Source organism: Zootoca vivipara, chromosome 1 (genome assembly GCF_965207765.1).
Source record: "Zootoca vivipara chromosome 1, rZooViv2.hap1.1, whole genome shotgun sequence".
Classification (NCBI taxonomy): Eukaryota; Metazoa; Chordata; class Lepidosauria; order Squamata; family Lacertidae; genus Zootoca; species Zootoca vivipara.
In genome coordinates, this window is record NC_142582.1 from 31,797,519 (window position 1) to 31,814,994 (window position 17,476).

At 42.4% G+C, this 17,476-nt stretch overlaps 1 protein-coding gene across 6 annotated transcripts in view; it reads right to left on the minus strand.

Annotated features, from left to right (window-relative positions):
* The window catches only part of FMNL2 (formin like 2), a 194,624-nt gene that overhangs the window by 14,049 nt on the left and 163,099 nt on the right, over nt 1-17,476 (minus strand). For all 6 annotated transcript variants that reach the window (XM_035131655.3, XM_035131679.3, XM_035131671.3 and 3 more), the window contains exons 12-20: nt 15,645-15,794; nt 12,424-12,525; nt 11,473-11,788; nt 10,537-10,731; nt 4,386-4,510; nt 3,459-3,658; nt 1,508-1,742; nt 420-488; nt 144-224 (exon numbers count right to left, since the gene is read on the minus strand). In XM_035131655.3, coding sequence (XP_034987546.1) covers nt 144-224; nt 420-488; nt 1,508-1,742; nt 3,459-3,658; nt 4,386-4,510; nt 10,537-10,731; nt 11,473-11,788; nt 12,424-12,525; nt 15,645-15,794 — 1,473 coding nt within the window. The remainder of the gene's footprint in view (nt 1-143; nt 225-419; nt 489-1,507; nt 1,743-3,458; nt 3,659-4,385; nt 4,511-10,536; nt 10,732-11,472; nt 11,789-12,423; nt 12,526-15,644; nt 15,795-17,476) is intronic.

Here is a 17,476-nt window from a genome sequence, read left to right on the forward strand (position 1 = left end):
TTCCTTCCCTAGCTTATTGACCCCTCACTAAAAGGATGCTTAGACCACTGTTGTTCATACAGGCTGTGGAAATAAATGGGTGTGTGCAATTCCAAGCAAAGCTACTTTCAAGTCCACTGGGGGGTAGATTTCCCCCTACTTACCAGATCTAAGCTCTGCAATTTAAATCCATAAACAGCTCCTCGTTTACTGCTGTTCATATAGTTACCCAGAGCCAAGATTATCTACGGAAAATAATAGGGGTGGGAAAAATCGTAAGCATCAACTAATAACACATAACATTCTGTAATAAAAAGGAAAGGGGTCGTTTTAACTTAAATATATAGCCCCCTAAAGAGCACTGTTTAAGGGTTTGTGTTTTTACCACCAATATTTTTTTTAACAAACAACAACATTGAATAAACAAAATAAACACTTGCCTCTAGGATTTTCTTGAGTTTCTGAGATGACTTTATTGAGACAGATGCTGCAATTATTGCATGAAGTTGCTAGAGGCAAAAACAAGAAATAACGTGAACATCTGTAAAAGCTAAGTGTGAACTAAAAAGGGACACCCACTGGTTTCTGCAAGAGGGAGAGATTGTGTGTGTAGCCTTAGTCAGACATTAAGGTTTGCAGAATACTAACTGGATGAGCCAAGTCACAGTCCTTCACCCCAGCTCCTATGACGCCTCACATCAGCCTCTCCCTAATGATGCTTGAGATATCTAGGAGGATGCCTGTAGGGTCAGCCTTCCAAATGCATGCAAATTGTCCTCATGAACTGCAATCCTCAGCACTCAGGGTTGCAGGTCACAAGGAGAGCCTACAAATGTTTGGTAGGCTGCTGATATCCTCTCAAACATGCAAACGTCATTGGGGAGGGGCTGGCCTGGGCCACAATGATGTGGGGAGGGAAACCCATGTGACCCCCAAGTGCTGTGCATTTGAATGCCCAAACAGTACTTGGGTCAGAATCATATGGCAAATGACTATTTACAACTGACTGGATCTGAACCAGAAAGGCAATCCTGCATACACAAGAGAGGGTGCCCAACTTTTGTTTATACCTGCTGGCTTGCTACAGTCCTTTGCTACATCCCATACTATTCTGAAGCATGTGCCAAAACTTAGGGACAGATTTTTTTGTAAGGGTACAGCAACATGAAGGGGGAGGAGAGATGGCCTTAGGCCTTGAGTAGACCTTTGCTCACAAAATTTAGGATGGGGTCAGAACGAGGCAAGCAAGCAATGGTGCACAATGAACTTATCACCATGTAGTTCCAGGCAGCTGCTAGAGGTAATTTGTCAAAGGTAAGCAAATATTCCTGCACTGCAGGGGGTTGGACTAGATGGCCCTTGGGTTCCCTTCCAACTCCACAGTTCTATGATCAAGCAGGGGGTAACTTCAGCCCATCTCTAACAAACAACTGGACTAAAGTAACTGCTCCAAAAGGAACGTAGCACATGCATAAGCCACACCATGGAATTCCATTCAAGAAGGAGCTACTCTGCCCATCTCACTCACTGGAGTCAGCATCTGGATGCTTTCTGCAAAATTGCCAACAAACGCCATGATGGTCATCTTTTGCATCAGCCTCTCAATCTTGCTGAACTGCATCATGAAACGATCCTCATCCGAGAGGTTCTCAAGGGGCTTCCTCTCCCGCTCGTAAAGCCGCAACATTTTCACTTCATTTTCCGTGGGCAAGAATCTCATCAGGCATTCAACAAAATCCACTGGTAGAGTCTTCAAATCGAACCTGGCCGAATGCAAAAATATGTATGTATATATATGTATGTATAATATAAAAGAAGAGATATTTACAGGGAAGGAAGAGGCAGAAAGCTCTGTTTTCAATGAGTTCCTCTATCAATGCATCTTATTAAAGCTACAAATCAGTTCTACGGACATAGCATCCTTAATGCAATAATCATGTTAACTGTGGGTGCACTTATTTAACATTGACAATTTGGGCAGTCAATATGTGAAGTGTAAACAGATGTGTGTCCCTAAATACTTGAATATGGGTATCTGTAAGTGAAAGATATGCACAAGTTACTGTCATTTTACGTATTTGCTGTAGGAAACACCACTGTAAGCCAGGTACAATCGCAGCAAACAATTACCATATTAAGTGTGAAGCGGCACTTGGGATTTTTTAATTCTGAATATAGATGGTTAGGACTGCACTGAGAACTCTCTTGGCTGCTTTTGTATATATTGCTCTGGGAAGCACCCTGAAAACGAAATGATCGTATTTTAAAAGCTGCTAAAATCAAAAGGATTTGAGCAAGAACATGATTGCAACAAGCATAATGAACTTTATGTAAATAAGGGCAGAAAAAAGGTAAATCCCTTTAATTGAGATTTGTAGCCTACACACAGGTGCCATTTGCACTGAATCTCAAAATGCTGGTTGTGACCTTTCATGGTCCTTCATTTGGATGTGTGCTTCCTCCTGTAGGAAGTAGTCCCACAGCCCTATAACATCTCCCAGCAAGCTCAGCTGAGAATTTGTACATTAATGGAAGAGGGGGGATATAGGGGAAAGGAGCGCCTTCACTGTGGCAACCTCAAACACAGAGAATGGTTTACTGCAGGAAATCTGTCTGCGCTCCACTCTTCTGAAAGAAATGCAATGCACATTCCTGCAAGACAGCTTCTGCGAGACTTTAAAAACGAATGCCTGTCAGCATGACCATTGCACTGGAGTGTTTTTAGCATTATAACTTTCAGGTGCTTTAAAAGTGTTTTACTGGATCATTTTATTATTGCCAGTTGAGTATTTGCAGACACAGCCTAAACACCACAACACCAATCTGCATTTCATTCAAGACACTTGGACTCAATTCAAACACTGTGAAGGGGAGAGGGGGGAACCTAGCCCTTTCCCATTCCTTTTAATAGCTACCATATTTATCTCACAATAGTGTTTAAATTTCTGCTAGAAATGAAAGCCTTGCATGACAGGAATTGTAGATGAAAAATACTAACAACATTCTTCAGAAAACCACCAGTTGGTTTTTACAGTTCTCATAATGGAAGGAATTCAACATTGCGTAAAAGCAGTCTTTCCATCACGGCAAGCATTTCAATCCCCTCTCTCTCTGCACATTGTTCCGGGGGTTCTCCCAAACCCCCAAGACCAATTTGGGAGGGGATGTGTAATAGAGGGGGGAAGTCCCATTGCACAAGTAGAGAAGTCTTTGTTCAGGGCTTCCACTGACAGGATTCATTAGGTGGATCCTGCCCTATGTTACTGTGATATATGCAGAGTAAGCAAAATTCAACGGGATTACTCCAGAAAAGTGTGCACAGATTAACAGCTTTATGGTGATAAACTGTATATATGAGCATTACTGGCGTATGAGGAGCAAAAGCAGCTTCCTTGGATCTAATCAACTTGCAGAAATACTACTGACCAATTAATATAACGTGCTTCAAACCACATTCGTAAAACGGCCTTTACACTTACGCCTGAATAGCTTTGCATATCTCATCTGCAGTCTTTCCAGCTTTCCTTAAGGTGATCGCAAGATTTTTAGCCCTGTTTGCTTCCAATAGCGTGACTTTGTTTGATCCCTTTTGAGTTACTTGCTTGCTTGAAGAAAGATCAATGGCCGGGCCTTGGGCTTTTGTCTTGAATATTTCTTCAAATTCATCCACATTTAAATCCTAGGACAGAAACCAAACAGAAACAAGGAGTCTAGAAATCTATGTCTAATAGGGGGTGGGGGATACAATTAATGAAAAGTGTAGAAGCTGTAGGGCATTGGAAAGGGGGAAGGTGACTGTGTGATGTGGAGAAGGCTTTGATGCACTGCAAAGCTTCTTGGTCCATCACAAGATTAGGAAAAATACTGATTAGTCCACTTAAGCCCTATTGAAGTGTGCTGCTTGTGAGCAGGGTGAGGGGGGGTTGAGTGCACTAAAATCTCTGTGCCCTCCCCCATGTCACTGTGGTCATCTCTCTCCATCCACTGGAGGACAAAGTCTGAAGTGAGACTCTTGTAGTCATGGAGGCTTCCCAGGTGACTTAGAACCCCAGTTTTGCATGGTTCTGAATCACATTTGGAGCCTCTGCAAGGAGCAACATTGGAGGCAGGCAGAGCACACTCCTACCCTCTTGCAGATGGTCTTTATGTAGCACAGCATAATAGGGCTCTAGTTACCTTAAGGTTAACAAGGCCATCAAACAGAGTGATTACTGATGTCTATGGAGTGTTTAAAACTATTTAAATACGTATGACACGAAGTCAACATGACTGCTTTTTAACAGGATACAGTAACTTCCAAAACACACACACACAGAGAGAGAGAGAGAGAGAGAGAGAGAGAGAGAGAGAGAGAGAGAGAGAGAGAGAGAGAGAGAACATCAAATCACAATCCGCAGGTCTCATACCTCCAATATCCTTTCGTCATCGATTTCATTGAAGACTGTCCCATTAATCTGATTGGGTTTCAGAGCCACCCAGTTAAAAACTGGCATGCGGAACTTTGTCTTAATTGGCTTCTTGATTTTCACAGCTTTAAACAAAGCAGAGAGTCCAATTACACATTTCAGAAAAATGGCAACAAACCTCTTGAGCAATCCAGAAGTATTTATGGGGGATGGCACTTCAACACTGGAGGAGGCCTGACAAGCACTAAACAAATACTGTAAAGTGTTGGGGAAAATTTGGACTGGCTGGAAAGCTTGAAGGGAAGAGGCAACTTCTCTTTCTAATTCAAGAGATTTGCCTATCATTCATGCAAAGGTTTGACAAGAACAAGCATGTTTTGGTACAATTGTGCCTATTTTTCCTGCATTTGATGAGAACACACGATTCAGTCACTACAGGAAGTCTATAAAATTGTACTCTTATTTATCCATGTGACTTTAGCTACGTCCTGTGATGATCTACTATTATTCTTCTGACCACACTAAAATTAACCCAACACAAGAACATTGCCTGATTATTGGATGAAATTATGTGGAGTTGCCTATTTAGGGAAGAGCAACCATACATTTACCTAAAAATCACAGAAACATGACTTAAGTTTTCAGTCTCCACTGAATGTGTAAAAGGCACCACTGGTACTCAACTGAAGGGTGTTTCTGAGGGGGCACTAAGGTACCACCAGGTGAGTGCTGTCTAGCCCCACTCCACTTAAGAGGCAGAAAACATCATCATTTTCCTGATGTGAGCTCCTCCTCTTCTTGTAGCAAGCAGCTCATTTTCTGCCTTACTTGAAGTTGGAGCGATCGCTCAATGGCTTCTCTGGTTCAGCATTTCCATTAAAGAAACTAAGTGTGAGTATATGGTATTTTTCTCTCATGACAGGTGGTGCCCAAGGTCCCGCATGAGAATTAAGATTAGCAGATAGGGATGAGGTTTATTGCAAAGCATCTAGAAGGTGTGAAACTTCAGGAGTCAGCCACATTTATGGAGTGATGGACATGAGCCTGGAGAGTGACAATTCCCAGCAGGAAAATATTGTGGTATGTTGCACCTACAACACCTTCCAGATTTTAAAAGCAAGAGAGTACACACAAACATGCATCTGTTGATTAGGATTGCAAATGTGCGATCTCCTCCCACATCAACTTGCCCAGGTGTTAAGCAGGAAAGACCTTGTGGGCAGTGCTGCCTCCTCCTGTGGTTCATGCAGCAATAAAACTGCTAGCACATTTGCAAAGCTAAGCAGGGTCCGGTATGGGGGGCCCACATGTTGAAATTTCTGCATTGCAGGGGGTTGAACTAGATGATCCACAGGGTCCCTTCCAACTCTACAATTATATGATTCTTTGTGGCAGTGGCACATGAAAGGGCCTTCTCTGTGTTGGCCCCCAAGTTCTAGAATTAACTCCACTCTGAGGCACATCTTGTGTCATCACTGCAAACCTTTCAGCGATTGGTCAAGATGCATCTCTTCACAAAGGCCTTTTTTCTGAGTGGATGTCTTCCCTCCTCCTGTATTGCTGTGGATTGCTGTTTTGCCATTGGTTGTTTTGGGCTTTATTCTAGGATTTTAATGTAGTTTGCATTTGGTTTTAATTATACTACTTTTTGTAACACACCCTGGGGCCATTTGGACAATCAATCAATAAAGTGTCCAAGTTGTTGCATGTTACATTTGCATCATGTGCCACTGATTCACTGGGACTACCAGTTTAAAGTCCGTAACCATGCTGAAAACCTCACTCAGGGCTCATCCGCACTTAGCTTCACTCCACATTTCTAGCAACAGGTCCAAGCTTTCCAGGTCTGTGTCTGAGTGTTTTCCTTCCTTCCTTCCTTCCTTCCTTCCTTCCTTCCTTCCTTCCTTCCTTCCATCCATCCATCCATCCATCCTGGTCCTTTCTCCACAAACCCCCATTCTTTACCACTGAAAACAACTTTGTAGAAAACCCTAATTGCAGCTTGCTCCAATTCAGATTGGGTTTTTACTGAGGTGGGGGGAAGCACCCAGTCACAGACCAGGAAAATGCAGACCTGTGCCTAGAAAGTGCAGGGCAAAAGGCAAGTGTGGATGAGCCCTCAATCCTAAATTAGCAAGTGGTGTTTTGGAAATGCAAGAAGAGAAGCTCTAAGCTGAATATAGGCAATTGGAATTGACAGCAGCCACCAGGGAAATTACATTGCAGATTTAAAGAATCCAGAGTCTGTATTTTAAACAGTAAAAAGAACACTCTCCAGTCGCGGCACAATCATTTCTTGGATTATTAGTTGCTTTAACCATCTCTCATTGTGATTGTCTACTACATTTTCCAAAGCAGCTCTGAAGACATGCCTTCCCCATTAACCGGTGGACAAAGAATAATAAGCTGAAGCCGGAAAATTTAGGTTAATTACTAAGGGGTGTGGAAACTTCCTAACCCTAAGAGCCAAGGGAACTGATTAAACGTCCATTGCTGGAAATACCCAGCAATTAGTAACTCATTCACTGGAAGCATTAATCTTCATGAAGTTCAGGGGACGCGTACATAAAATTCAGGAAATGTCATTCTAGAGAACATTTGCCACTGAAGACATCAATTACGGCAGAAGTTTTAAATTGATTCTGAAGCTTTAAGCAATTTGGTTAATTAATCAACTCAACCATCTCCTTCCACACCTTCATGTCTGTAAGGACCAACTCCAGTTTGAAACTGGACACACACAGTGCAGATTCCAATGCACGGTGTTTCACAACAGTAGATAAAATCCTGCACTACAATGGTAGTATCAAGTCTTGCCAGAGAAAATGCTAGCTTATTTTGCCACAATGTGTATTATTATTTAGTGGGACAAGCAGTTTATCAATTTGACAGCATGAATTTAAAACTAAATTAGTGAATCGTTAACATTTCTGCAAGCTTCACACAGTCAAGAAACCCCTGCTTCTTACTCCTCCAGTTTTGAAGAAGCTACTTAGCCAGGAAAGTGAAGTTGGAAACATGCAGTTGTTATGTCCACCGTCAAGCAAAGCATACCTAGTTAATTTTACCATGGGCAAACTCACATTCCCAAAGGACACTATGATGACTGGGAATGTGTACACCCCAAATATCTTGTTATCTATCCTTTCCCCCCTTTCCCCTATAATGCACCAAAACCCTTGTGCAAAGTTTCAGACTGAGGATACATTTGTAATAGATTCCACAAATTCATCCACTAATTTTAAGCAAATTTCCACACATCTTTTGTCAGCTGTCCAAACTGGACCTGTGAATTACAATTTCACAGGCAGAGAGCCCGATATTATGTGATGGTGTCACTATTCACTCAAAGGTCTGAAGCTACTTCAGAACTGAAGTCCACAATTCTCATTTGCTTAAAAGATGCACTTGTTTGGATGTGTGGTGACATCACCAAGGGAAGGTATACTACGAATATTTCTGTTTGAAGGTAGCCAAGTGGTTGATATTGATGAGCCTCTAATGTAAGATGCAATGCTGCATGCAATGATATGCCTTAGAATACCCTAGAGTTTCTATTTTATGGAAAAACCAAGGCCACATACACACCACACATAGAAAACAGCAATGATACAACTTTAAACAGTCATGGCTCCCCCCAATCAATCTTAAGAAGTATAGCTTGTTAAGGGTGCGGAGAGTTGTTAGGAAACCCCTATTCTCCCAGACAGAGCTTTTGCACCACAACATGTCAAACAAACATCCCACGCTTTCGGATAATGCAAAAACACAGCAAGCTAGTTTTTAAAGTGATACACAAATGGATTTGGTTAACAAGACAGGAAATGGAGACACCAGAAAATGGGATTAAAATGTACTTAAAATACTCAGCAAAAAGGAACCTACAGAAAAGCTTGATTGGCCCGTCTTACAAGGAAGCAGAGGGAATAAATAAGAAAAAGGTTAGCTATGGTTACATAGGTCATTTAATAGAACAATCTATTGTCACAAATCAGGGCTCCTGAATACCACTTCACATCATTTTTCTACATAGAAATAATCAATTGCACTTAGGAGTATAGAGTTTATGAACCGGGCAGCCTACCCATGGTAATAGGTATTTACCTATCTTTGCCCATTAAGGTAAATTGCATTTTCCTACTTAAGGTTATCTTAGTGTAGCAGAACAGCAATGAATGAGGCATGTGCCCACCAAAAGCCTTCTACTGATTTCATTTAAGTATCAAACATAAGGTAGCATCCATTATTGGATGGTCCAGTACCATATTAATTCTGCAGTAAACACTATTATTTGGAAGCTACACTTTACCCAACTTATTTGTATAGGAAGATTGCAAACAAAGCCATAAAGACCAAAAACCTAGAATTAGTTTACCAGCAAATAAACTACTGAAGCCCAATATATGGAGCATTCATTTCCTGAAGCACCAACAAGTTTCCCAAAAGGAGCAGAGACAGCCACCAACTTGGATGCCTTTAAAATAGGTTTAGAGAATTTCAGGGAGGATAAGGCTGTCAGTGGCTACTAATACTGATGGACTATGTTCTATCTCCACTGTGGGAGGTAGTATGCTTCTGAATACCAGTTGCTGGAAACCACGAGAGAGAGTTCTGTGGCATTCAGGTCCTGTTTGTGTGCTTCAAGCAGGCATCTGGTTGGCCACTGTGAGAACAGGATGCTGGACTAGATGGGCTATTGGCAGGCTGTTTTTTAATTTCTTTTTAATTTCTTAATTTCCCCCTGCAACATATTTCCTTCATATACAGGCAGTAGACCAAAACCCAGCTATTCTGAATTCATTTCAGTTCCCAGTGGCTGTCATTTTCAATAAGACATCAAAAATGACTCTAGATTCAGCCTCAGGACCAAACCCAGAACTGTGGTGTTAATGTTTTCCAACTATGTTGAGGGTCTTTCTTCATTAATGAAGTTTTGTCCAGGGATGTTAATGGGCCAGCCTGATTCATGATTTTTTTTTATTCTTCCAAATTGTGCTCAAGTCAACAGAAACTGTATTAATTGCAGTGAGACAACAGATAGAGTATTAGCAGGCTGAATGAACATCAGACTTGCAAAGAGGATTGTGACTAATGACAAAACCAAGCCAAGGGTTGTAAATTGAAGGGGCTGGAAGAAGAATAGGCTGGAGCTACACAACCAGTGCAATGCCACTGAAGAACCAGAAATTGAATCTCTCATCTTCCAAGTTCACCTCTACTATCAGAGGATGAGCAACTGTTGATATTGGACTCAATGCAGGAAGGGGGGTGGGCATTCACTTGAGGCTACTTCAATGTACTGTTGTTCCAAATAAATGCCTGAATGGCACAGAGGCATCCAAAATTCTGCCTGTTTTTAAGAGATATCAGAGAAGGTTTAAAAGAAAGAACCAGCCACCTGCATGCAGATAGATAGATAGATAGATAGATAGATAGATAGATAGATAGATAGATGGGATGGGTCTCCGGGCTTTCTAAGTCTACAATTATCATATTGTTCCATGGCCTATTCTGTCCAATACCAATGAGTATTCAATCGCTTGCTCAGTTCCTTAGCAAACCACTCACACTTTTCTAAGAGATGCCTGCCTCCTGTCTTCAGAACCCCAAATTTGGCAATTTGGATTCAGTGTTTGAGGCGAGGCATCTAACACTTTTCCACCACCAGTGAGATAACATGAAGGAATTGTAGCAACTGTATCAAGCCTCAATTCAATAAAATCAAAGCATTTTTCTGCTAGCTACTCATAATCTGCAGAATGGTGGGGGGGGGACGGGGAACGGGAATCTCTTAAGTGTTCAACCTTTGTATCGGCTCCATCAGGAGCTCACCATCTCTCCTTTGAGCAGATGCAGCAAAACAACACACAGATTTAGTTTCAAAAAACTTGCCTTTCCCCAAACCTTCACAGAGAATAGGCCATCACCTTACCTCTTGTCATTTCTTTAGAAAGTTATTTTGCTTTTAATTCACTGCTGCAACTAAGGTTTTGCAGCACTGTGACACCTTGATTCATTAAGCAATGAAGACCTTGGAGCACTTTTTCAAAACATCCATTCTGACTTATTCCTCTTTAACCAAGGACAATTTTTGTATTTGTAATGTGTATAGGAGTTGCAAAGCATGCCAGCAATGCTGGCTGCTTCTTACCTGCTAATCCTGAGTTGAAAACGACTGTAGGGGAGGCTGTTCCTGGAAGAGGAGGTGCTGATGGTGGGGGTGGGGGTGGGACTGGAGGGACCAGCCCTGCTTCTGCAGCTGGGCCAGGAAGAGGCGGTGGGGGAGGAGGGGGAGGAGGCGGTGGAGGGGGAGGAGGCATTGCCGGTGTCACAGGACCATTTTGAACTGATAAATGAAAAAGACAAAACAGCATTTTAAAGTATTCAACCAAACTATGTCCGCCTCCCTCCCACACCCCGAGGGAGTTCTCTCAACTATAGGCAATCCACATGGTGGAACTTTGCTCTACATTGTGCCTGCAGAGCAGAGAAGCTGCCAAATAGATGTTATTTTGCAGACCCTTGCAAATCATGCAATGTGTAGAATGGACCTCAAACACAAGATGGCGAGTTCAGCAAAAGTGAAGAGGATGGAAGTTGAGAATAGGATTAGATAAACCCTTCAGGGTAGGGGAATCACTCCCTTTTCATGCTTATGTTATTCTGCATTGTGTCATATACCTACTACTACTACTAGTAGTAGTAGTAGTAGTAACTACTTATAGTAATACTGCCACTGCTTTTTATTATTATTATGAAGTTCACTAAATTGTCATGATGATGAAGACATAGGGTGTAATCCAGAGCCAATTTGGCACACTTAACCAACAGTCTAATCATAAAGTTGCCAGTATTTATTTGGGAGTAGACCTTATTGATTTTGAGGGAACTAATTTCTAAGTAAATATTTTTAACGTAAGATGCCAAGATAGCCAGTGAACACTTAAGTTCCACTTGATTCACTGCATCCAGCTTTCTCTGGATTGGGTCCCAGCCTCTTTCATGTGTGGTCATCACAAAGTATGGTCTGATGTACCCCCACAACCTTAAGTTGAGCAAATCTCATTTCTTCTGCAACATTTCTCACCTGCTTCCGATTCTGATTCTGACAACGGCAAGGGTGGTGGTGGAGGGGGCAACAGAACCGAAGGTGCAGAGCCAGAAGCTGATCCTCCACAAGTGCCCGTGGCAGCTTCTGCCCCTGAGGGCAATGTCCCAGAAGCCCCCCCAACAGGAAGAATGTTGATATCACCATCTCCTTTCTTCTGAATTTTAATGGACCCTTGCTTTTCCAGTTCATGGATCTTTTTCTCCAGCGTTGACTGTCGCTGAATAGCTTCCTCTTTCTCTTTGACCATTTTCCTCAGCGTGTGAACCTGTGTGTTTGCATCCTTGTATATTTCCTGCAAAAAGAGCCCAGGGGTAAAGAATTGGCATGTGTTTGATATACAGAATCATCTCAAAACTGAAGGAACGGCACAACACGGGATTCCCAGCTGAGTCATTGTCAGGCAATGTATGGTGGTGGCGGCAAATGCACTTCTCACTTTATCTTCATCCAAACTGCAGTTTTCTTTAATAAGTTGGATACAGAACCTCAGTCATGGCTACAAACTGGCTATATCAGAAAGTTTGTAAAGGTTTATTTCCTAGGGTAATGAAGACTCTATGATATGGCACACCCAATCCATTAACCCAATAAGATCCTATAGTGTTCTGGGTCAGATTGCCTGACTTCTGGTGGAAGATACCAGTTACAGAATATTGGCTGGTTTCCTGTCCTCCCATTCCATCCTAAGAGACTCACAGAAAGGAACCAAGTGTTATAAACCATTCATCGATCCAAGGTGCCCACAAACTTCGGGATTAAAACACTTCTGTAGACTGCAAGTAAACTGAACTGTAGCCAATTGTGGGGGCAACAGTGAATCTAGCAGATTCCATGTTTTTAGAGTCTAACATACTTGTGAGCAACTTGGCTGACCATCCAGTGAGCACTCTGACTCTGAGCAGCACAATCTGTACTCGGTATACTTACTCGAACGACATCCAGTTCTTTGTTCCTTTGCATGAGTTGTTTTTCCAGTTCCACAATCTTTGCCATAGCTTCATTTTCTGTATCTTGCAGTTTTTCTGATAACTAGACATAAAAGGAATGGGGTGGGGAGTGTTAATTGGCAAAAAAGCTTATTCATTCACAGTGGTGACTCCATGCAGTATGTATTGTAATAAACATCATATCATTCAGTTATTCATGCTGTAAATGTCTAAGAACAAGCCCCTTGCCAGAGCTATAGGAACCATGCATAAACTTTACAATCATAGGGTCTATTTGTGATGGATCAATAGGTTTAGTGTTGAATTTACATTGTCAAAAGCTGTGGGAGTTGCCCATGTAACTGTGTGTGTGTGTGTGTGTGTGTGAGAGAGAGAGAGAGAGAGAGAGAGAGAGAGAGAGAGAGAGAGATGTCAAAGTTCCATTTCGGTAGTGATGGATTACTCAAACAACCAGCTTCCATTTATTTTTCTAGAAGCTGTGAACACCATAGTTACATTTGAGCTATATAGTGATGGGAGGCTAGAATTGACGATGGGCCCATCCACACCTCCATTTGCCCTGCCACTTTCCCCCAGGGAACCAGCAGGTTAGCACTGAATCCGAACAAACGGCAACTGAGTTTTCCGTTGATTGCAATTTGTTCTGATTTAGCGCTAATGAATGCTCACACCTCCCTTTGTGGGCGCCCTTTGCGACGCGCAGCACCACCGGGCCACGTGGGGCTCACCAGCTGGTTGGGCTGGCCCGCCTCCCTGTCGTTGCAGTTGGTTGGAGTTCCCTCCAAACCCTGGTTTAAACTGTCCAATCGGCGGCTTGTGGGGGTGGGGCCAGCCGAGCGGACCGTGTATGGGCAGTCTTCCCTCTGGTCTGCTTGAGTTGTATTACGTGGTGGGAAAAATTAACAGGGCCATTCGCTTGGCAATCTTGCGTATCGGAGGCCGAGTTGTGAAGCATTTGAACATTAAAACCAACAGATTTGAATTTTTCAGACCCGACGGAGTGCACCTCACCACCTCAGGAAATGAACCTTGGCGGGATGACATCAGGAATGGCCTACAAGAATGGTTGTCGGATTGCTAATGGGTTTTCAGGTGTAGGTAGTCTTGACGGCAAGACTGCGAATTTGCAGTCTTGGGTGGCGGTTTTAGGCCTTGGGCGGAACCCTTTAGTCTAACTTCCCTAAATGGGGGAGGGTGTGTGTGAAGTGGTGACTCACACACACACCCCACGGCAGCGATTCCAGGGTTCCCCATTAAAGGGGTTTTGTGAAAGGGAGTCGGAAATGGGGGGGGGGCTGCCTGCATACACAAGCGTCTTGCAGTGCACCCTCCCCGGATCGATTTAACCCTGAGGAGCCTCAGTTCCCCGGCTGGGGGGCTGGGAGGGATACACACCCAATGCCTAAGCCAAGGTCTTCCTACATCTGAAAGGTTTAATAAAGTTGTGGCCAATTTTAATTCCATAACACGTTGTCACGAGTCATTATTCCTTCTGGTAGTCTCTCGGGGGTCGGGGGGGGTCTCTGCCTGGGCATGCAAAGTGTGGGTTTTCCGGGGGAAAGCAGCATGGCAAAGACAAAACTGCTTGGATCCATGCCTAAAAGCAAGGGACAAGTGGGAAACCACCCGGAGCCATACTTTTTTGGCATGGGACAAGCAGAAGTGATGCCATGTTCAAGTACTTCAGATTGGAATACCCACAACACAGCCTTTTTCGCCTTTATAACTAGAGAATCAAATAATTCTTAAGTAGGGACATCTACTCCTCCACCACCCCATTCCAGCATGATCCCTGCAGCTAATACATTTTTAAATCTGTAAGCTATGCTTTGCAAACACTTACAGTACTGTATATCTTGGAAGCTACAGAGATTTATGCATGCACTTTTATGGTATGAAACACAGATCTGCTTATTTGTGTTTTTTTTCCCCTATGTGTCCATGGAATTTGCAATTTATATGTAAATTAGCACACACACCCCAACCTATAACAAGAGTTCTCGGTCAAGCTGCTCTCCCAAGTGATTCCATCTGGAATTGTAATTCAGCTGAAATTAAATACTCCAGAGCTGTTTTGAGTCAATAACATGATCAGAGAACAACAAGGACCACACACACGCAATATTAATATAGGGAGTTTTCATTCATATGGATATAACACCATTGGCTCTATATCACCCACACCCACACCCAAATGCAGTTTAATAATATTGAAGTTGGACCTAATAGGGAAAACATTTTCTAACAAAATTGCTTGTGTAAGTTTTAAAACTCTAGTTGGGAGTATGCAACCACTTCTACTTAGGCTGTAACCCAGCTTCCTCAACCTCGGCCCTCCAGATGCTTTTGGCCTACAACTCCCATGATCCCTAGCTAGCAGGACCAGTGGTCAGGGATGATGGGAATTGTAGTCTCAAAACATCTGGAGGGCCGAGGTTGAGGAAGCCTGCTGTAACCTTATGAGATCTGGTTCCAGATTTTGCTCCTACGAGCTCCAGACCCCCACTTCAGACCCTTGTACCCTCTGAAAATCTCTTCTAGGAGGCTGAAGCAGGCCTGCTGGATCAGGCAAAGAGTCCATTATCTCAATATCCTGTTCCTAATGGTAATCACTCAGGCACTTCTGGGAAATCCACAAACTGAACATCATTTTCATGCGCCTGCATGCTATACAGCAGGTAAATATTTTTTTCCACATTTGTGTCAGTTTGGAACAGGGACAAAAAAATGAAGTTCAAGACTAAAATCCCAAGGTCATTTTTTCAGTCCAGCTCTAAATGAACTTCCAGACAGAAATTGCTCAAACCTCTTGTGCTTTAACAGGAATTTGCCTCCTTTAGTTCCTAGTAATATTAAGAGTGTCTGTTTAATGATGTCTTGCAGGCACGCTGTCCGTGACATTGCCAAGATAAAAGCAGGCATAGCACTGCAGACTGAACTAAAAATATTAAATCACATGGAAACCAATTATCCAGGTAAACTAGCCTTTCCTCTATATTTTAAGAGTGTGTGTGTTTGCTTCTCAAGGTAGCAATAAAAATAATAGAAGACCAAAAGCTTTACTGGTAGAAATGGATATAAACGAAATAAAGTGCATTTGTAATCACAATTTGATGCCCAGATAAATAATCGAATGACCAAATAAAAACCAGCCTCCAGAAAGATCCCCCAACATCTACATTTTAAAGCGCCAATACTAACATGAGATATATTTTCTTCCAGTTCTTCTACTCTTTCCAAGGCAGCGTTCTTGGTTTCCGCATCTTCAAGTAAAGCTCCCACATCAAACACGTTGTCCAGATAAGCTTGAATCTGCACCTGCAGCTTATCGCTTTCTGTGTGTTTCAGTTTCTGGAAGATCAAAAGAGGACAGGGGGGCACAGCATCGTTTAGCACCACTGATTAAGTCAGGTTTTCCACCACCATTACATGTTGCTAAAATGGTTGATTTCATTGTTACTAATAAAAAACAATATATATGGAGGCCTGGGTTCAGGTAAGCCATAGTTGAAAATAAACTATGGTTTAACATGAAAGAGCAGCAAATGGGTGCACAGTGCTCCGAAGTCCCTGCTTCACACCTCCACCATTCCTGTAACAAACCATGAATGGAAGTAACAAACCATGAATGGAAACCATGAATGGAAACTTGCTCTTTCTCCCTCCTCCAATTCCCATTGATTCTGCTGGATAACAAGGTTAACCATGCACATCTTGTTCAGTTGGGGAGTTTAAATGCATAATATTGGCAATGTGATCTACTCCAAATTGCCACTAACCCCCCCCCAAAAAAAAAGCAATTTGTTTGAGTTACTTTTAAAAATATCCATCACATTATTCACAGTGACTTAAAAGGAGGTTCTGTGTAATGAATTTTAAGAGCACTGCTGTTATGGCATTTCCCTACCAGCAAAAGTGTTTTTCTTGTTGAACTGAGCTTACCAGCGGGGAGGGGTTGTTAGCCTAAGGTTGAATGAAAATAACTCAAAAGGGTTAGCTTGGGATGGTGAGTAAGTGAGTGTTTAAATGTGAAAAATAATCCCCATGCTGCACTGTAGCATCAGGAGAAGCATATTATATGGAACATAAAGTATTGTTGTCAGAATACATGAAATAAGCTCTTGACTATGTTATACAATGGAACAAAGCCAAAAAGCAGCAAGAACAGCTGAATTCTAAGCAACAACAAAAAAAATCTGTCTCCATGTTAAAAGTTCCTAATAATAGAGCACCATGGGAAGAGAGGAATGAAAAACACTTCAAGATGGAGAAATAGGACACAAGAACTTAACTGTAATTGGTACCCACAAATTCATAGCAGGTGCAAGAGGAAAAAAGTAATAAAAAGATATTCCTTTTGCTGTATAAACCCAACCAAAGCCCATTGCTTTATGTTAAGAGGCCAGTATTATTTTATAATTTATATAACAGCATCGGTGCAAACGTTCAGACAATGTGATTGCAATACATCAAGCCTAGACTTCATTCTATAGGAAGCAATTTAACCAACACAGCATTAAATATCAGCTGCAGCTCTCATATTGGCTTTTCAAACCTAATTATGGACATCCCCATTTCTGAGATGAAAAGGAACTGGCTAGCTCCCCACCCCCAGGTCAGAATTACGAGCTGCACGTGGTGAACATCACTGGAAGAACAAACCACGTTTTTGTAGATCACAGTTCAACCTGCCTTAGGGAGGTTGGCTGCAATGAGGAGATTAAGAAAACCCAGGGCTTTTTCCTCCCAAGCCGGAACTCACTGGAAATGAGTCCCTGCGCCTCTCAGATGGGCACCATTGCCATTATGAGAGAACAAGGAAGGTGTTCATGCACCTCTTTTTCTAGAAAAACAGCACTGAGAAAACTAACTGTCCTTCTAAACAATTCAGGTGTCCCATTATAAAGTCTATGGATTCTAGGGGATGGGTCATAACTCTGTAATGAAGTGCATGCTTTGTATGCACAAGGTTCAATCCCTGGCGTCTGAAACCCTGAAATGCCAGTGCTAATCTGTGTAGACAATACTGAGCT